At 35.2% G+C, this 21,394-nt stretch overlaps 1 protein-coding gene across 4 annotated transcripts in view; it reads left to right on the forward strand.

The window, feature by feature from the left end:
* Positions 1-21,039, forward strand: part of ccdc186 (coiled-coil domain-containing protein 186) — a 30,214-nt gene extending 9,175 nt beyond the window's left edge. For all 4 annotated transcript variants that reach the window (XM_088635739.1, XM_088635740.1, XM_088635741.1 and 1 more), the window contains exons 5-16: positions 1,445-1,657; positions 2,349-2,468; positions 2,829-2,933; positions 4,110-4,208; positions 5,393-5,479; positions 6,695-6,837; positions 8,269-8,524; positions 9,098-9,287; positions 10,442-10,522; positions 11,123-11,333; positions 14,624-14,843; positions 18,059-21,039. In XM_088635739.1, the coding sequence (XP_088491865.1) occupies positions 1,445-1,657; positions 2,349-2,468; positions 2,829-2,933; positions 4,110-4,208; positions 5,393-5,479; positions 6,695-6,837; positions 8,269-8,524; positions 9,098-9,287; positions 10,442-10,522; positions 11,123-11,333; positions 14,624-14,843; positions 18,059-18,142 (1,809 nt within the window). In that variant the 3' untranslated portion in view covers positions 18,143-21,039. The remainder of the gene's footprint in view (positions 1-1,444; positions 1,658-2,348; positions 2,469-2,828; positions 2,934-4,109; positions 4,209-5,392; positions 5,480-6,694; positions 6,838-8,268; positions 8,525-9,097; positions 9,288-10,441; positions 10,523-11,122; positions 11,334-14,623; positions 14,844-18,058) is intronic.
* Positions 21,040-21,394: the final 355 nt, after the last annotated feature.

The raw sequence follows: 21,394 nt of genomic DNA on the forward strand, positions 1-21,394 counted from the left end.
AGTTTGTTTTTGCAACCTATATATATATAGCTTGTAGCATTCCACATTTGCCTAAAATTAGTTTCATGCACAGGGGTTTGCTCAGTTTTAAATTTTGTCTAAATCTTTTTAATTTCTGTTGAACCTAACTATATCAGAAAAACATAAATTAGGCAAAGCAGTGGTCTTAATACAGTATATATTATTTTGGTATTGGACTAATTGTTACCTCCTGTTGAGTATTCACCTTTTTTTCTGTGCCTACAGCCTTCAATTTAAGAATGAATAATTCGTTATTGTAGATCTTTATCGAAAGCCTTCTGAACCATATTATATTCTCTGTTTTCATCCTATATTAATGTTGTTTATTCAAAGTAAGCAGGAGCCACCTCTTCTAAATCCATTTTGAATACACTGATGGCTATCCCGGGAAACTACAGTAGATAACATTATACTGCATTGCATTTTGTTTAATTCACAGTATAGGCCATCTTTATTTCAAGGTACAGTAATGGTCATAAGCCTTATCACTTATTTCTACTCTTCCTTAAAATTGCACTCTTCCATTTTTTGATTTAGTTGAGTTGTACTATAAAAAGTAACTTAAGAAGTTTACAAAAGGAAATATTTTTTGCATGCTCATGTTAATCCTTAATGTTGCCTATTTGGTGAAATCTGCTTTGTGAGACTTCAAAGGAAATCGGAAGAAATAACACAAAGAATATTAGTCTCTGCCTTGCAAGTCCACTTGTTAAGCGAATTCAGTTTGACAGTCCCTTTTCATTGAGATTGGCCTATCAGGTTTTTCTACAGCAAAAGTTTGATTCATGTTATTGGTTCATTTTGCTGAACTAAACTACACTGCAAAAACGGACAAACAGGATGACATCACAGTCAAGTTGGCATTGTCTGATTTTGTGAAGAGATAGTTTATCAGTTTATGTTTATGATCACACTCTGGCACAGTAGTTTATATCCTTCCTTTTTTTAAGCAGAAACAAAAAACTTTAATGAGAATGAGAATGAGAAGGCAACCATCAACACCATTTGCTAGAGAAACACAAGTAGTGCTTCACATCATTCAATGTGGAGAGTTTCCCTTTGTGATTTCAGAATGCTGATGAAATACAAACTGCTAGAGCAACTAATAGGATAGTTGTCCAGATAGTTGATAGTAGTCTTGGACCAGAAGCACTGAAGCAGACATAACAACATGTTCAATATAGTTGCAGTGACAGATTTTATTCACCCTCAAAATCTATCCATCCATTTTCTAGCCACTTTATCCAATACAGGACAGCCAGAAATGTCATTTTTTCCTTTAATAACTTTTCAAGTCATAACCCTGTTTTCATGGATGTGTTGGAGAATTAGCTAAGGATCAAAGACCTTAAGGCTTGCTAAAACTGATCAAACTTAATGAAGCTTGGTGGTGTTCAATGTGCATTGTTTTTCTTTCCCTCAGGCCAACAAGAAGTGTGAGGAAGCGAGACAAGAGAAAGAGTCGATGGTGATGAAATATGTTCGGGGGGAGAAAGAATCTCTGGACCTTCGCAAGGAGAAGGAAGTGATGGAAAAAAAGCTCCGCGAGGCCAACAAGGAGGCAGAGAAACAAGCTAACAGAGTGAAGCAGCTCACGCAGGAGAAGGGAAGACTGCAGCAGCTCTATGACACAAAGGTCACTGGGCTTTGAACCTTTTCCTTCAAGACATGGATTATCCTAAACCATGTAACAAAGATTGTATCGGTTCCATGCCACCCCAGTCCACTCCCTTTTTCCGAGTGTCCTTTCTAACTTAACCCCAACAACTTAACTGTCCAAGCCACTCCTGACTGTGGATCACTCACGACAGCTCCACTTATTATAATACAAAATATAAAGTCCTCTCTTGGGTGATGCTATTTATCAACATGGTATGATGAGTAATTAAAAAAAGATTCAACCCAGAAGCAAGGCTTATCTTAATTATAACTTACCTTAATATAAATATACAACTATATAAAATAGGTACTGTATGTCTTTTAACTTACCTACAGTATATTCTGCTATTTTAAGATAAATAATATGTATTTTCCCCCATTCTGTTTCTCTGAAAATATTGAAGTCAGTGTACATTTCCTTTGCAGTCACATTTGGAACAATCTTACATCCTAATTGCAGGGATTGCAACATGCCTGGAAAATGCAATCAATTTGAGCACACTCTGTGTTTTCACTTGTCTTTGTTAAATGATCCTTAGGGATAAAAAAAACAGTACTGTGATCAGCACTGTTTGTTTTGTTTGAGGACAGTCTTGTATTGAATGCATACTATATAAAATCACCCTAATCAATGGCTAACGCTCTGCATATTTTATTTCTTGTTATAGGAGGCAGAGGCTACCAGATTTACACGTGAGATTGAGAAACTCAAGGAGGAAGTCAATTCCCATATAATCAAAGTGAAATGGGCCCAAAACAAGTTAAAGAGTGAAACTGATGCACATAAGGTACTGTAAAACTGTATTTAATTAGAAACACTAGATGTACAGTTTGACAAAAAATGTTGGTGGAAAGTAAATGTCCGGCCTAATACCTTTGTTTAATAATAAAAAAATATTGTATATTAACGTTTTTTGTAGTCTTAAAGCTGTATAAAAACATGGTATTCTAATTGTGAATGGACATTATTTTTTGAAGAGGTCACTTTTTATCTTGTATACCATACAAAAAAATCCTCATGAAGTTCAAACTTGTCATGTGAAACAAAGATCATATTGAACCATTGTTCCATCTTCATGGACCTTTTAGATAATTTTATTCACAGGACTTACAAAACTGAGAAGTGCACATTTTTTTTCTTCATCAAGGAAACCAAGGATAGGCTCCGAGACACTACAAGCAAATTGACTCAAGCCAAGGAAGAAGCAGAGCAGATAAGAAAAAACTGCCAGGAAATGATCAAAACATACCAGGTGTGTGCTGGTCATTGTAAATTGTAGTTTTTATATTATTAAAAAAATAATACTGTACCTCTGTAAAAACATTTTTTGCTATAGTGTGTTCGAACCAAAAAGCACAAAAACAGATTGTACAAAAGACACAAAGACGGCATTCTTTTATCTGTTTTTCCAGCGTCTTGTTTTGGAACTGTATGTGCACTATCCTTTGGCTTCCTGTTCATGACTATATCTCCACTATGCCACAATGCTAATATGTTAAGAGGACCTTATTTTAATATAATTGGCAGGAAAATTCTTTTGAAATGATTAGATCTTTGATACATGGAAGTATTTTCCATGATATTACACAGAAAACATAGTATGATTAATTTTTGACTATTCTGGCCTGTTTGGTGTATAAAATAATCAAGAATGCAAAGAGTTCTGATCTCTTTATCAAGACTAGTTTTCTCTTATTTACAAACTAGCATTTTGTGTATTTTGAATAGAGACACAGTGTTGCTCTGTCCAACAATCTGTTTCTCAAATGGAAAAAAAAAGTAAAATGGGGATTAATGTCCATATCTAAATCTGTCTCCTTAAATATGTAAAAGTTTGGATATGTTTGTCACTCCAGTTGTGTGGTAATAGCATTACATGCTGTAAACTTTCAAACCCATTTGCATTGTAATCAACAACATTGACTTAGAGCATTTTAAATTTAAATAAGGGCCTGGAAGGAGTTCATTTATGATGACAATAAAATATACAGTATGTAGTGTAAAAAAAACATATTTGATATCTCAGGCTGCACAATTAACATTCTAATCCAGCATTTACAGAACTACTAAAGGAAATGACAGCTTCTGTTTGTGTGCATTTTATGTGGAATACAAATGTGGGTTTAAGGAAGGAAAGAATGAAACATTCAAATTATTAACTGCCTTGGCTGTAAGCAATGCATAGTATTTTAGGTTTACATACAGATTAAAATTTCTCAAATCTGAAAAAATGTTTAAAAGCATGAAATAGACTCACTAGGGGGCAGCACAGGATAATCATTTTTTTGTGTCTTTTAACATGTCTTTCACTCTGGGCTCTGGAAATGTTAATTGAAAATAGAGTGACTTACCAGAACTGCTTTCATCTCCAGCTGATTTTTTTTCCAATAACCTCTGAATAACTGTTGTTTCTTGTCTATGCTGTCAGGAGTCAGAAGAAATTAAATCTAATGAGCTGGATGCGAAGCTTCGAGAAACCAAGGGTGAACTAGAGAAGCAAAGACAAGAAAAAACAGACCAGTTAGAGGTAAAATGTTTTTTTTTCATCATTACATGGCTCTTTTCTAGGGTGATTTCAAGATTTCAGACCTACTCCCTCAATAAAGTATTAGTGTAGCGTTTACAGTTTCTATCCTGGAGTATCCCTTTGCCTTATGTCTTTTATTCAAACTGAACTCTTGATTAACCTTATTGAACATATGTAATTGGACTATTCGCTTTTTCAGAAAATCAATTTGTGCTTTTGAAAAGTAGTGGAATGTTAGAAAATAGTATTAATCCTGTGCCAAAAGCTGGACTTCAAAATTCAGACAATGGCTCTGTACATCAGTAAGAATGCTTGCAAGGTTAGTGTTTGATAAGTGATGACAATTAATTTCCTTATTTGCATATACATGGTTTGTAAACGATTACTGATTAAAGGAAAGCAACAATTTCATGAACTCTTTTTTTTTACATTTCTTGGAAATAAGAGCTTAAAGGAGTTAACTTTGGGAAATGACTGCAATCTGGGTGCAGAATACTTTTCAGTAGGCTTAATTTGTCAGCAGATTTGTAGAACAAAGGCCAAAAGGCACAGGGTCACTCCAGGACCAGAAATATGGTCCTAGCATGCTTCAACAAATAGCAGAAAATAGCAGTTCAAATTACTACTTCAGATTCAAATGACAAACTTAGGTCTCAAGTTCTCCAGTTCTCGAGAGCCAGATCTTTCCATTAGGACCTAATTAAGCCCTCAAGAACAGGTTATTTCACTTCTTCACATTTAGTTCAAGTAGGCATTAAGATCAGTGGTGGAATGAAAAGTGGAGGATCCTCAAGGACTGGAGATTTTCTTCTCCATTCTAAAATATGACACCTTGTTTGTACTTTTACTACAGAAAACCTAAAAAAACTTTACTTTTTTATGTATAGAGTATCATCTAAATGTTCAGATGCTTGATCATTTTTGCCAAGCTCACATTTCCACAACATTCTTTTTTATACCAAGCAGGTCATTTGAAAAGCACCCCAATCTCTGGAACAGCAGAAAACACAGGAGCTCTAAAAACATGACATGGGAGTCCTGGGAGATCAGTTTAGCACTGGTTATATACATAAAGACAAGAGGGAAAGTCCCTGCATCACACAAAGAGAAGGAATGTCTGCTTCTGAAAGTGCACACAAGACAATTAAATGGTTTGGTTTTTCACTTGTGCCCTGTATTTCCAGCTCCACCAAGCCAAAATAAAAGAGCTTGAAGATTTGAAGAGAACCTTTAAAGAGGGAATGGATGAACTACATACACTGAGAACAAAGGTGCGTCACAGTACAAAACTAGACAGTGAAGGCCAAGGGACTTAATTAAAACTGTTGGAATTTTCCAGTAACTTAAGTTAGAGCTTGACTTAACATTTTGACTGTGTTGTCTCAAATTGACATTTGGGTTATCCTAAACACTGCTTAGTGTCTCTGTACTGAATAAAGTATAGAATACAGTCATTTTCTACACCAGTGATGCACATCAGGCATATCAGGTCTCAGGCTTATTGCTCTCATACTATCACGAACCTCAACTGTTATTTAATTGTCAGTGAGAAAAAGCGTTAAATATGGGCTTGCTTTATTGTATTACTTGTATGAAAAAAACAATATCTGAAATTTTAAGTCACCAAGAATGTGACAAAGTATAAAATGGTTGTATGTTGGCACACATCAGGGCTTGTACGGTACTTTTTAGCTTTAGTAATTTTTAGTTATTTTATGTCACCGGGTTTCATCCTGAAACACAGACCTGGTCAACCCAGTGGCAGTTTTTACGGGCCCTGGAAAGAGTTTGCATTACATGGCATTATGTAATACAATGTAATATCATGGAAAAAATATCATTTAAAAACAGTGGAAAACTAACATAAAGTAAATATATTCATTTCCCTTCCAGTGTTGAAAAGGGGTTTTACTTTTTTCACTCCTAAATAATACTAAGCTTTTTCCTTTTACAGTGTTACCAAAGCTGAACTATTTTTTTTAAATAGTGTTGTTTGTTCTTATAGTTGTTTTTGTATCATTGATATCAATATATATTTTGGACCTTTGTGGAATATTTTTAAACTTGTGTTGAAACCTAAGTATGGTGTCTAACAGAAAATGGATGAATGGAATACAAACATCTGCTTTTAACACTTTGATTTATCTTATGGGGATAATGACAGATTTCCCCTGAGCTTTGCAGTCACAAATGCTCAGAGCTGCCAGCTTTTAGTTATTAATATAGTGTACAAAAATGCTGCAACTATAAAGCCATGACGTGGACAAAAGATCACGAAAATAATTTATCATGAATCTTGAAGAATCATCAACACCAGTACTCTGAAGTACCATAGACAAAATCAAATCAAATCAGTACCTTGTTTCAGTTACATAACATGCCAAGAGTATTTTTAATACATTATTTGTTCTAGAAACGTGGTGCTATAAATTTGCTAATTAGCGTGTTAATGTGTGCACTGTCACATACTGCCTTGTGTGCTGCAGGTGAAATGCCTAGAGGATGAAAGGCTACGAACAGAAGATGAGTTGTCAAAGTATCGGGAGATTATCAACAGACAGAAATCAGAAATTCAGAATCTGCTGGAGCGACTAAAAGTGGTCCAGAAACTGGAGGACCAGCATCAGAAGTAAGATTGTAGACTCGCACATCTTTACAGGATGTACAATAGAAGTTCTATAAAAAGGTTTTTTGTCATAAGTTGGACACACCCTGAGACTATCCTGTGTAAGCCATGTAATAGTGATCAATCTAAATCAATGGTTCTTAACATGGGGTATATGCAAGATGTACTTTCCCAGTGGTCCAGGACATGCCAGATTTTTTGAGAGGGTAAATCACTGAAAACACAAATTACTTCAACCATTTTTAATAAGGGGTGCGAGAGTGTATTTTGGGAACCAAAGGGGTGCCGGTTGCCATTAAAGTTAAGAACCACTGGTCTAGACGAATAACTCCCCAGCAGCAATAGAGACATATTGATAGAAAAGCACTGCATACTTATTTGTGAACTAATTTTATTCTGCTGGTCTCTGAATAGAATCTTTCTATGTAATTAATACAAGCTCTAGGGACATATTACAGATGAGTGCATTATTTATTTTTATAAGATGAGGGTATTATTGTTGCATTTTAATAAGGATTTACTGTGAAAACCCAGTGTGACATGATGTGAATGCAACATCATTTGTTTTCATGGGTCACAGATGGCTTAAAATAAAAACAATCATTAGTCAGGAGTGAGACTTCTGTTGAAGGTGCATTTTTTGCATTTTCATCTTCCGCTTTCCCATAATGATGGATAAAGTGTTTTGCAGTACTAAATTCAAATTATTAAAATGCATCATGTATAAAGAACTTAATAATATACCATATTTCTTCAAATAGCTTTAGCTGAGTAATAAGGCTATAAATATGGAAAATAAGAAACAACTTACAGTTCCTTTCAGTATAATAGCATTGTAATTGGATCTGATTTGATCAAATGTGCAGGTTTTCCTTAACTATAGATTTACTTAAATCACAAAGTGATTTAAAAGTATAGTGTACAGTTCCTCTCATTAAAGCAACATCTAATTCTTACTGATATTCCTATTAGCCATGTAATAAGGTTAGGAACACTGAAAAATGAGCATATTATTTTTCTTCTTTGAATTCTTCTCCCAAACTGGGACTGTATACATGCTCAGCCTTTCCAACTATAATTTTGTGTCCCGTTCTTAAATAGCATCAGATGTAATGCGGCAGTCTCAATGTAACAATGAAAGAAAAGCTGGAGAAAATTGTGCTCTTTTAAAAAATCTGTTTATTCAGGTCTGTTAATCCATTACTTTGCAAAGCAAAGTATGAAAAGCAGATAGCAGCCGTAAATTACAGTCTTCAACCCCGGTCTTGGAGAGCTCCAGTTTCACAGATGTCTACACTCAGTAGCTAAAGGGTATGGAAAATCTCATATCTTAAATCAAAATGTTTCAGGTAAATAAGTCAGAACAGTAGAATTACATTATCATTTATTATTCCTCATTTTCCTCATCACTTTAATCTGTTTAATTGTGTGCAGAGATGAGCAGGACATTCAATCCCTGAAGGAGGAGGTGGAGACCCTGAACTCCTTGATCACAGATCTCCAAAGGGACATCCAAGGCAGTCGAAAGAGAGAGTCAGAGCTGCTTGGCTTCACCGAGAAGCTGACCAGTAAAAATGCCCAGCTGCAGTCCGAGAGCAACACAATGCAAACACACCTGGATCAATCGACGAATAGAGTGAGGGATCTGGAGAGCCAGATAGAAGAGAAGGAGCGCAGCAATGCTGACCTGGTGAGTTTGCGCAGCTCCCAGAATGTGGCTGTCCTTCGGGTTGAGTCACACCGCTTTGAGCAGGCAATGCCAGCCTTCTTTAACTCCAGCTCTGCTTATTTCCCAGGTCTGAAGTAGGTATAAGTTTCAAGGGTTTTGTGAAACTTGCCAGACAAAAAACAGCAGATGAACACACTGGCTGTTTTTTGCGCTAATGAGATAAGGGTCCAGCAGACCTTTTTTCTTGTTTTTGTTAAAACTGTTTAATGCTCTCAGGTTTGCCTCATTAAAGCTGCAAAATAAAAGCACAGACTTGTTCTCAGCGGGCTCACACTACTTGGAGAAATTATTCCTTATACAAATAAAACACTTTATTTGCATAAGGAAGTTTTCATTTAAATACCTGATGATTATCCCATCGTTTCCCTTTGTGTTGAGTTTCTAATTAACCTTTGACATTCCTGGGAAAAAAAACCTTTGTGTCCATATTGTACATTAACGTGTCAGGGAGGTTGTGTTTCCAGTTCATGTGCTGCTGACAGTGTTGCGTGATACATCGATCAAACTGGCTTTGTCCCCCCCCCCCCATTTCAGACAGAGAGACTACAGAAGGAGGAACAGCTCAGACAGGAGGAAGTCCACACCCTTCAAAATGAGAGATCATCCCTACAGAAAGAAACAGCAGAATTGAAAACGCGCATTGAAGAGCTAAAAGATGACCTTGTTACACAGAAGAGGAAGCAGACTGCAAATATTAAAGATCTCACCAAACAGCTTTTACAGGGTGAGTGAGTCCATGTAATGGAAATCCCATGAGGTAATAACTACATCAAATGGAAAAAAGGTTCAGGAGAAAGACAGTAGCCCATTTATTTGATTAGCAGACATTTCAAGTATTAAAAAATGTAGAACATTGAACAGCTTATAAACTAATCAATATGGTGTATAAACAGATAAGTAGATTGATACAGACACTGGAGTAGAAATAATTATTTTACAACAAAATATATTATGGATACTAGCACAGTATCACAAAAGCCCACTTTGCTCATTTTCACTTGTTGATCCATTTCTGAAATCTTAATTTTTTTATAGTATACTATATACAGTATACAGCTTTTAACAATTAGTCCTTTCTTCATGTGTCTTTATCCATAGAAGCACACTTTTAACATTCAATAATGAAGAAATGAGGAGATAACTGAGGAGGAATTATTGACTGACCTGTTTTCATCTCCTTTGATTGCCATCATTAACTTTAGGGTTTTTTTAAGAAACAAAACAAGGCATTTTCACAAATTTCTCACCTCCACAAATGTTAAAACTTCTGGTTGTTAGAAAAAAATTAACTAGGTGGTCCAGTTTAAGTAAAGGGTCCTGTTACTGACTCGCGCTGTGTTGTTTTAAGCAATATAATTAATCTCTTTTGATGAGATATTAAACGAAGTGCCTGCTATAAAGTGACTGTAGCAGCTGTTGATGCGTTATTCATCCACTAATCTCTGTAACTCATTTTGGATAGAGACATCTGCTTACTGACAACCATTATCATTACCATTACCATTTTAAGGGATATATTAAGACCTCTTGTGTTCCTTTTGTATTCAGCCAAGTGTCACTGCTTTTAAATAGAACCTTTTTACTTATTATAGTACATTATTAAGCATGCAGCAGTTGCCATTTAATAGATACAGTAGTTCGCGAGTCTGAGGTTGAAGATACACAACCTATACAGCATGCAATGTGGTAATAATACCACATTGAAAAGACTTTGTGAAGTAAAAAAAATATTTGTTTGAGAAGGCAATCAGTTCCATTTGTTTAGATATACCCAGATGTAGATTCCTCATTCAAATTGACTGACAGATTTGATGGATGATATGAAAATACTATAGATACAACTGAATGACGCTCACCTGCATGTATCCTGCCAAACAGCTCGGAAAAAACTGGATCAAATGGAAAATGGCAACTATGACAAAGAAGCCAGCAGCATGGGGAGCAGGTCCAGCTCATCAGGTAAAGTCAATGGAAATTATATTTCTCCAAGTTGGCTATACGTTTTAAAAGTGACATATGCTAATTGTTTTCTTTAAAAGCTGAAAAAAAATCTGAATTATGAATGGTGAGAAATACCCATACCAGCTGTTGGGATGTCCCCTCTAATCCCTCGAATAAAGTTCCAGATCATCCCAAGCAATTGCTAATCTTTCATATCTTACTATTGATCCCACCCTCTTACTTAACTTGTCTTGCTTCACAATGTTTTCAGTACACAGCTACATCCGTTCAGATCTGGATTTTTAGATTGTTATGCCCCAGGAATTTGGAAGACAGAAGAAATGAGAAATCCCCTCAGGAAGCTCCTTATGAAAATATTTTTACGCACTCCTGTTAAGACTTCCTTCAGTAGTGTTTAGTTTTGCAGAAACCCTCTGGGATTATTGTGCATGACAGGTGCTGGAGAAAAATATTGATTGGTATACAGTAAGCGGTTTGCTGTAAATGCAGAGTGGGCTTGAAATTGCTTTTCTATGTTATGCCCTTTAAAAGTGTGTAAGGTTGTCATCCTTATTTCGTTTTTTCTTCTCCTTCCTCTCATACTCTTACCGCCGCTAGGATCCCTGAACGCTCGGAGCAGCAACGAAGACCGTTCGCCCGAGAACTCAGGCTCCTCGGCCGTCGTGGACAGCTTCCCCGAGGTGGACAAGGCCATGCTCATCGAGCGCATTGTGCGTCTGCAGAAAGCCCACGCGCGCAAGAACGAGAAGATTGAGTTCATGGAAGACCACATCAAGCAGCTGGTGGAGGAAATTCGAAAAAAGACCAAGTGAGTCTGAACAGCCCCATTTTCAAGGATGTCTGAGTAATGTCAGACAGGAACTCTTGGCCCATCCAATTCACTGAAGGAATACTTGGATTCCATGCATATGGCTGAATCAGGGATTATTTTTTTTCTCGACTTAAACACTTGGAAGATAATTCACTGCTCGGTCATCAGCTTTTGTCTTCTAATAATATTAAGGGGTGTGAATATTAAGGGGTGTTCGGGAATAAGTTTTGCTTGGCTATTTTGAGCCCTAGCCAGCAACACAGCTGCCACCCACTCAGCCTTTATTGAGCAAGATTGCTCTTCATATTAAAACATTCATTATTCTTTTCTGACATTGCGTGCCATCAGCCTATTTATAGGCCTGGACTGTGATGCGTTGGTAGGATAGCAAAATTATATTGGAATAAATGATTTGGTACAGATATTGATAAATAATTCAGCAGTGTAAAATGCATCAAGCATTTAAAGAAAATGTCATCAGAACACAAAGCATTTCCAAAGGTCATTAGTGAGAGATCATGGATTAGTTATAATATGAAGTTAATATTAAATATTGTATATTTAATGTTGATTTGTAGATATGACAACTACAGCAGTGTAAAATGCATCAAGCATTTAAAGAAAATGTCATCAGAACACAAAGCATTTCCAAAGGTCATTAGTGAGAGATCATGGATTAGTTATAATATGAAGTTAATATTAAATATTGTATATTTAATGTTGATTTGTAGATATGACAACTAAGTGAAAATAGGTTGTGGCAGAGCCTAGTGTATTTTATGTACACCCTTAATTTCCCATAGGCCTCAGTCTTAAGCGTCCATTAGCAGTAATTTATCAGTGTCTGGGACTACGATGCAAGAATAAAAAATGTGTCTGAGGTAAAGTTCTAGTTGTTGCTGTGTTTAGTGGTTTGTTGCATGTTGCTGACGTTTTTGTAGTGGGGCTATATAAATTATATGCATGTGGTTTTTCCATAAATATTCTTTGTGTTGTGCTTGGAGCTCACTGCAGTCTGGCGTAGAGTGAATGCACACTCCTTTCTATGTAGTACTACTTTTCTGAGAAGAAATTGGTTTTCATGTTTAATTTTAACAAGACTTGGAGGTACTTCTTTCATTGATTCCCTGTTTTTTTTTGAGACCCTAAAAATCCCTCTAATGCAGTAATACCATTTGGACAAAAAAAATCGGCTGTCCAACATACACCATTACATTACCACACTGCAGCTTAGTCTTTCCTTCACACCAGCACTGGCAGACACGTGTGCGCTGTGTGAAACAGCTGTGCCTAGTAGATCACACAGTCTGCCTTTTTAATTTTTTTTTTTCATTTCTGTTTATTTTTTACTACTTGCGGGGCGGAACTGGGGTCCAAACGGACCTGAGACAGTTCAAGGTAAGAAGTCCAGTTTTTGTTCAGATTGTGTGTTTTTGTTTCTTTTCTTAGGGACCATTAGCTTTGTGCTAATGTTATACACACCCTTTGCCTCTTAATTGGATGCAATTTTAAATTGATTTGGATAGGAGAGCCTGCCGAATGAATGAATGTAAACATGCTCTCTTGCTGCAGCCTACCTTGTAGATGACTGAATCTTTACAGGTAGTCTCAAGAATAAATCAAGCAATACATGAGATGCTAAAGTACCATCTTTGCCTAAGACTAATTTGTTTCCTGTGTGTCTGTACACACTGGTGAAGTAGGGTTATGTGTCCAGTGTTGCTTTGTCAATGGGAATTCTAGATTTTAGACCTATAATCTAGAATCTCTAGCAAACAGGCAATGATCTCACATTTCTAAAGTTATTAGTAGTTATCAAAAACTTTACATTTTTTCTCATTAGTTTGTAATGAGATATTTATGCCCCCTTAGACCCTGCAGTGATTTGATTGTTGCCTCATTTTACATTTCTAGTGTAATATGTTCTTACCTTTCAACTAAAACCGCTTTTCTCACATCTCTCCAAGCCAATTATTTATACACATTTCTTTAATTCTAACTGTGAAACACATTGTAGGGACCTAAGTAAGCCTTTGTGAATGTGATAATAGCACTGTCTTTCCAGTTAAGAAAAATACATTAAAAACCAGTTTCAAAGTTAAGAAAAGAGTTGCATAGTTCTTGTGTGTTTGAATTTCATTTGGTGACCATTAAGCCTTCTGTTTAAAGACGTTTCTGATCTTGGTGACTGTAGGATGTTCTCAGCTGGTTTACTTGTATGATGTGCTTGAGCATGAGCTATAGCTTTGATGTTGAGGCCAACAGTAAGGAAAAATGACTTTTTGGTCTCTCATTTTTAACTACTTTTCTTCAGCCATGTCATGCAGTTATGATATACAATACATAATATATGCCGAGAGGCAATTAAAATAAATATAATGTTGTAAACAATAGAGTTTGGGAATTTTTAATGCTTTGCAGTATATAATGAACTAGTTCTAACAGAGTGAGGAAAGAACAAGTCTCCTATGATCCTCTTGAATCTGCCTGTCGAGTCAGCTGTATTTGTAATTAGAGAAAAAAAATCTATATGAACATTTTCGTTAGTTTCTTGTAAAGCTCTATACTAAGCTGGGGAGGTTATTTTCATATTTTGTAAAAGGTATATCAAAAGAGGAATATAAATGGCCTTTTTAAATGTCATTTAGAAGCTCAGATGTGTTCCACTAAAGTAGTCAAAGTCATTAGCTAAATGATTACTGCCTCCTGAGTCATAATTCAGATGTGGAGTATGACAGGAATTCGGAGGCAACAGTGAATACAATTTAGTGACTATATAAGTCACTATAATCATGAATTACTGATTTTGTAACAGATTTGTATTAATTTGATTTTTTCTGAGCATACAAAACAGATGCCAAAAGTTAGGAAAATTGAAAAATGCAAATACAAAAGAATGGAGTAATAATTTAATGAGCACCATGCACAAGTAATCTATAGAAAAGGAGCCTATTAGTATTTAGGGACGGGTAGTAACAAGGACAAGTTATGTATAATAACATCTATTGTACATTCTATATTGTCCCAGGACATTTCTTCATCTACAGTATCCAAATCCCTATTCCAAATAGTAACAGCTGCTAAAGGTTTGCATGAAGTTTCTAAAAGAAAAATATAAATTGAGGACATTAATTCTTGTTTTGCTCCTAACAGATTTTGTAGTATAGAGACATAATGAAAAAGGTGCATTATTGAATTTAATAAATATACAAATTATTGTATGAATGTTTGCTCACATTGGTGTTTGTTAAAGAAATGTGTTAATTAAATTTTCACCTTCTTTTCAGAATAATCCAGAGCTATGTTTTACGGGAGGAGTCTGGTGCTTTGTCGTCAGAAGCCTCCGATTTTAATAAAGCTCATCTGAGCCGACGCGGAGGCATTATGGCATCACTTTATACCTCGCACCCAGCGGACAGTGGGCTCACCCTGGAGCTGTCATTAGAAATCAACAGAAAGCTACAAGCTATCTTAGAAGACACACTACTCAAGAACATCACACTGAAGGTATGTCCCTTCTGTGGAACATTGATTCAGGGCTTTCCCCACTCTGGTCTGGAAGGAATCCTGTGCTTTCAATCTCTAATTAGAATTCAGATTGATCTGGTTGCTCTGATAAACCTTTAAAATGTTTTAAATACAATTAGTATTGTACCTAGAAAACTACTCTACTGTTTTTTTTTAATATATCTCGTGGGTCTTTACAGTTTTTGCACATGCTTGAATCAGAGAGTGGCATTTTAATTTTGTATAATGTCTTAACTAACATTTTAAAAATATTCCTCTTAATTTTTCAGTGATGTTACATCACATTCAGTCCATTTTGATATTCTTTCTTATGGAACTCAATATGGTCTTTCTCATTTTCTTTTAAAAAAATAAAAGTATTTTCTCAGACCTGACAAGTCAAAAAATGACTAATTATCAAGTTTTCTTTACAGTTCTTTATTGATCAGTAAAATATGATCTAGATTATCCAGGACTGTAAACTTCTGAAAGTATTTGGATGAGATTTAATATTTAAGCAAACATAGTCAAATAGTTTTCTTCTTCTATTACCTTTATATTTGAGCAAAGTATTTTAATCTCACTCCAACTGTGTTCTACATTTTAGCATAAAAAATGTTATCAAAACACCAGAAAAGACTGTGGCTTTATAAAGAAATCAATTAACTTTGTTTACCCTTGACAATGTAACTTCAGTATTAACTTTATTTATAGTGTCTTTCATGGACAAAGTATCTCAAATGCTTTAGAACCAGTTGCTTCAGGGGTTTATTCCATCTTAGCACTTAATTAATTGAGCCCATTATTCCTTACTTAGTGCAAAGGTCCTTTCAACTCTGCTAGACTATAGACTTTGTGGATCAGAGCTGGCAGATCCTGAACTTTAAGAGATTGTGTTTACCAAAGGCTTCTCAACTGTGTTTAAAACATTTACTGCTGTTTCAATACGTTATTACATCATATGACTTCACAAAGTAGCCTTTTGTGGCTTTATGATTGTTCTCCAGTCAGGATTCTGTTGAACCATTAAATCCATAAGGAGGAACCAGTTTCACCCTTAGCATTTTCCCCAACTTTAATGACCATCACTGCAAGACATTTTTTTTTTCCTTTAAGAAAAATGATTCTCTACATTTATTATAAATATTATTGTTCAAATAATTTTATTCTTAAATGTTCTAAAAAATAACAATGCAACAGTATGTAAATTAATATAAGATAAAATCAAAGTCACAATCAGAAAATAGATTGCTTTTCTTATTGTTCCCACAAAAAGGCCTTTTATCTTCAGCTCACATGGGCTAAAGAAGTAAATAATGTGAGGACCAATCTGCCATCAAAGGCTTCCTTGGAACACTGTTTTTGATCTCATTGAATAGTTTTGGTCCCGAAAAAGTAGTATTAACTTAAGGGCTGTATTTTACAGCCATTTCTTCATCTTCCTCCCCCTTTTAACTTCAAATACATTTCACATTGAAGTCAATATGTTTGCAACCCTCAAAAAAAACATGTTGAATTAAAAATTACAATTCAACATTCAGGCTTGAATTAAGAAAAGGAAACCCAGTGACAAGATTTGAATGCTGTGTCTCTAATGAACAAGAAATAGTCTTATAGAGTCCTCACTAACAGCCTCAGACACAAGAGTATTTGCTTTTCTTGTGCCAACTGCCTACTCTTCATCGCAGTATCACAGCCCTTTGGAGGGCTCCATCTGGTTTAGATTGAAATAAAATAAGGATGGCACATCCATAACATATGTCGGAGGTGAAAAGGTTTTAATGCTAAGATGAAGAAATTGAATAAAATGTGATAGATCACAGTTGTCTAGGTCTTGCGAAACCCATGCATCTGCAGATTTTCTTTCCAACTTGGCTCTCAAAGACCTAACCTGTGAACTTTTTTTCCTGTTCTTCACTTGCTGGTGCTTCAAAGTGACCTAGAAAACCTGCAGACACACCAGCTGTCTAAGAGCAGATTTGGAAACTCCAGAATCAGACAGAAAGATTGCACAGGAAAATATTGCCAAACGTTTTTATTAAGTATCAATATGGTTACCAGGATACAGTACAGAAAACTAGCATTTCTATTGTTCTGATGTGCCGGCAGATTATCGTCTTATCCTCAAAAGTTCGGGTAATCATGTTATTCAGAAAGAAATGGCAGGGAGCTATCTATAAATCCTTGTTGTGAGTTTTCACTACTGTGAAGAAAATGAAATGAACTTAAGGAGCACAGTGTGGGCAGACAGCTGTTGTAGCATTTAAGAAAGTGGCTACTCTTGTTAAGGCTGAAGGGCATAAGCAATTTTGCCAGTTTTGATGTGCATTTCTGAAGCTGATATGTGGTCTTTCAGATTATCAAATGTATTAGGATTCTGAAATGTGTCTGTGGTCATCCACATTACCTGGCTGATTGTAGGGGTCTTCTACAACTATTACAGAGTGTGATGTGAAAAGTAATCAAGCCCTAATGAGAGTTACACTGACCTTTGTTCATGAAAATGCATTGGTTTTTCCATTATAAAAAAACTGTCCCTTTTATTTTATTTGCATGTACTATACAAGCATTAAATTAAAGACTATGGTTTTAGCTCTTTCCATTAATTTCTTGTCTTTATGCATTTTTAATATTTTAGACTATACAGTGTCCCTTAATGTGCATTAATCAGCCTTGGATGTCACCTAGAAGTCTTATGCTTTCTGAGCTTTAGAGAGGCCCTTTCTTAGTTAATATTTAATTCAAGACAACTTCACTGACCCAGGGTGTCTTTTTTTACAGTATAGTACATTTTGTGTACTATACTGATAATTGCAGTCATTATAGAACTAGCTTTCCAGGATAGAGCTCTTTCAATTAATTGTAACTTGGTTATATTAAGGCTGAACACATCTGGGAACATGTTGAAGACTATTTTTACATGTTCTTCTCCTGCTCTAAATAGCTTTTATAGCTCCACTTATTAAATATAAATTGCCTGAATGCCAACACTGCAGTACCTGTCAGTCATCAGTGCAGAGATACATACAATATGCAAATTCTACACTGTCGGGCTTATACAGCTGGACACATGGCATCTCAAGTCCCAGCATTAACCCATTATCCATCTAAATGTCTCTAGTTGCACCATTCATTGATTAGAAAACAGATCTCTGGTATTGAAAGTGTAATTTGACAACCTGTAAATTGGAGTGTCTGTTTTTTTTTTTTTGCAGGAAAACCTCCAGACCCTTGGGTCGGAGATTGAACGGCTTATCAAAACTCAGCATGACCTGGAACAGAGGCTGAAGAAGAAATAAGAGCGGCCAAGTCCTGCAGACCATGGAATGTATTTGCTGGGGAAGATCCTGACCTTTGCAAACTGTTGTTTCCACTGATCTCTGCTGTATCAGAGAAAGCCTGTACTGTCAGGTTCAAGTGCCATGAACCTATGACAACACCAATGCACACTACTTTGTAAATAAGTGGATGCAGTATGTCTGGGGCTTATCTTGTTTAAACAAGGAATGATCCTTATCCTGGATTTGGATTTCAGAATAAAAGTAACAGTGAATGCAAGGGATACAAGTCTACTGGGTACAGAATGGTCATGGTTTGAAACTTTGTTTCCATCTATTTTGTATAAGAAAAATCTGTGGTGTCCTACATGATGAATATTCAAAGCATCGGAGTAGAAAGGCCTCATCCAAATAATGCATCTCTACTGCAAACCGAAATTTAATATTCGAACACTAATCTTAATTTTAGTTCTTGTGATACAATGCATATATGGAAGTTTCTAATAGATTTTTTATCTTCCACTGATTGTTTACCAGCAGTAAAACTTAACTGTACATATTTACAACTTGCTTATAACAAAGAGAAAGCTCTCTGATTCACAAGAAAAAAAACAAATCAAGGGATCTGGTTTTGTACACATGCATACATCTAGCCTTCTAGCCTCTTATTCTTTTTCTGTACTGTTGCCAATGCTGCATGTTTCTTTTTTACGGACTAATTTGGCAACTAAATGTGAGCTCCAGTTTATCATTTCAGATGAGAGAATATTCAGCCAATAACAGAACACTCATCTACCACATTCTACACTGCATGCCTGACTGAAATGTTCAAGATTTCTTACAACACTTCCATACACCAGCTTACAATCCAAAGCGGTTTTCAGTATTCAATATGTATATGTATTTATTGTATAATAATTACCGACAAATGTACCCGAATGGTGGGAAGGTTTAGATAATGATAGGCACTCCATCTCGGTATAAACTGTATTCCAAGAGGCATTAAAAGCACAGTAAATTATTTGGTACCAATATGAATTTGTTGTACTTTTAATGCATCTTAGAATATTTTTTGGTTTTAACCTTTTTGAATTTATCAGAAGACCCTTCAGCATTTGTTTGCTTATTCTTCAAAACATTAAGATGGCAAAACAGAGGCTTTATACAATATTTCCCCCATTCTTTCTGAACTGTACATTTCTTTTCTATTTATGGGTAAATGTCTTAAACTCATCTTCAGTTACTTTTTGTAGCACTGTTAGAGGATTATTTTACTTATGTACTGTAAAAGGGTATTGTTTTGGGTACTGTGTATTGTGCTGAGGTATAGTTATGCGAGGTTATACAACATTCATACATTTTTTAGGGTGTTTATTCCTTCACCAGATCCGGTCTGGGAAACAATTTAACAACTAAGTGCAAATATATATTCAAACATACATGGTTCCATATGTATGATAAATTCATGTAGATTAAATGTTGTATACAGTATATCTCTAGAGCTTATTAAACACTTTCATGTAATTATTTTACATTATAGTATAAATGATTAATTCTGTACATAACGGGGGTAAAAGTGCAATCATTTTTTTCCCCATTACATTTTCCTTGCAATTTTAATGGCTATGATTTAAATGATAAATTCTAAATGAAGCTTAATAACCTTAAGGGTAAGAAGAATTAAAAACAAAAAAACAGCTGACTCCGATATTTAGAATGTATGCAGAGTAGAGTGCATTTTTTTGCTCTTTTACACAATGTCCTGTTCCCAACATTTGTTGTCCCAGTTGTGCTAAGAGTAATGAACTACCAAAATACAAATGCATTACAGCATTATTTGTACAGTATAGTGTAGATTTGAGATGGGAAAACTACTTTTGACATGCACCTGAACAACACTCTTGTACACTGGGGAAAAGAAACTTGCTTTGTTGGGAATATGCATTCAGGCAGGTTCTCTTTCATTTGTACATATCTAAGGAATTTGTCATCTTCTTATGCAAAGAATGAAACTAGAACTCAGATTCAAAGAACCTAGAAATCTACTTCATATGTGATCACTGAATAGAAAGGATTATTTTATTGATGTATCTGAAATACCAAATCAGTGAACCTCACTCTGCTTCCATATTATTTTGCACTAAATAATACTCTACTAATGTATGAAACTGTGAAGGAGAAAAGTTTCATCTTATCTGTCAGCAGCACCAATGAATGAATGCATGCAAAAATAATGTACTTTGGACACTGGATTAAGAAGTGGAGAAAGTTGTGGTTTTTCATTTCGTCTGAGAGGTTATTCTCTTAGCTGGTGAGCAGACTCCTTTCCAAAGTGCATTCTACTCTTCTTTTTTTAAAACTTTTGGACAGTTATTTGTGCTTTGCATTGCAAGTTGCACATAGTCATGCAAGGCTTTGACTTACTGTATGATGGAAAAAGAAGGCTGAAGTTAAAGTGTTGTTTATTTCAGGTGTGTGCCTGATATTGTTCATGATGTCATCTGTGATGAAGGCTCAATGAGTGTTAATTGGCTGGGCAGCCATAGAAATCAAAATATAAATACTCTGTAAAGTTTGTTGTTTTCGGTCTGATGGAGAAGGGGGGGAGAAAACCTGAACCTTTTCACCTCAGGTTAAGCTGGAGCTTTTCAACAACTTGTGTTAGGAAGGGAAAACTTCCTGATTCCTATTCAAAATTGTAAAATCTTAAGTTCTGGTCAGTTGAATTTTGTTTAAAAGAAAAAAATTAAAATATTTTGCCTGTATTATTTTAGTTCATTTAAATATTTAATTGTGATTATGAATTTGTAGATAAAAGTTTGTGTATAAATGGTCAAACATTTTTAAGGAGATATGATTCTATGAAATGTACTGTATATATGGCTTTTTCAGTAAATAAATACTGTATGTAAAACCAATGTTTTTGTTTTTGATTAGAAGCATACTGTATATACTGTATTATGGGACTAGTCACTACTATGATCTCAAATGAATTTAGTTTATGTACAGGACAATTTTACGACATTTCATTAGAGTAGCAAGACTGATTTTGAATATTTGGTGCTAATGCAATTTTATAGCCAATAAACAAGAAAAAACCTAAGCCTCTTGATAATGCAGCAAATGTTTGATATTATGTCAACTGGTGTGACTGAAATTGACCTTTTATTTCTATTTTTAGATGAAAACCTTTGTCCCTATCAATATTATTATATGTATTTTATTTTTTCTTCAGTTTCCCAACCTTGGATACCAATGTTAGGCATTTTTGAT

Source organism: Lepisosteus platostomus, chromosome 6 (assembly GCF_059453375.1).
Source record: "Lepisosteus platostomus isolate fLepPlt1 chromosome 6, fLepPlt1.hap1, whole genome shotgun sequence".
NCBI classification, from domain to species: domain Eukaryota; kingdom Metazoa; phylum Chordata; class Actinopteri; order Semionotiformes; family Lepisosteidae; genus Lepisosteus; species Lepisosteus platostomus.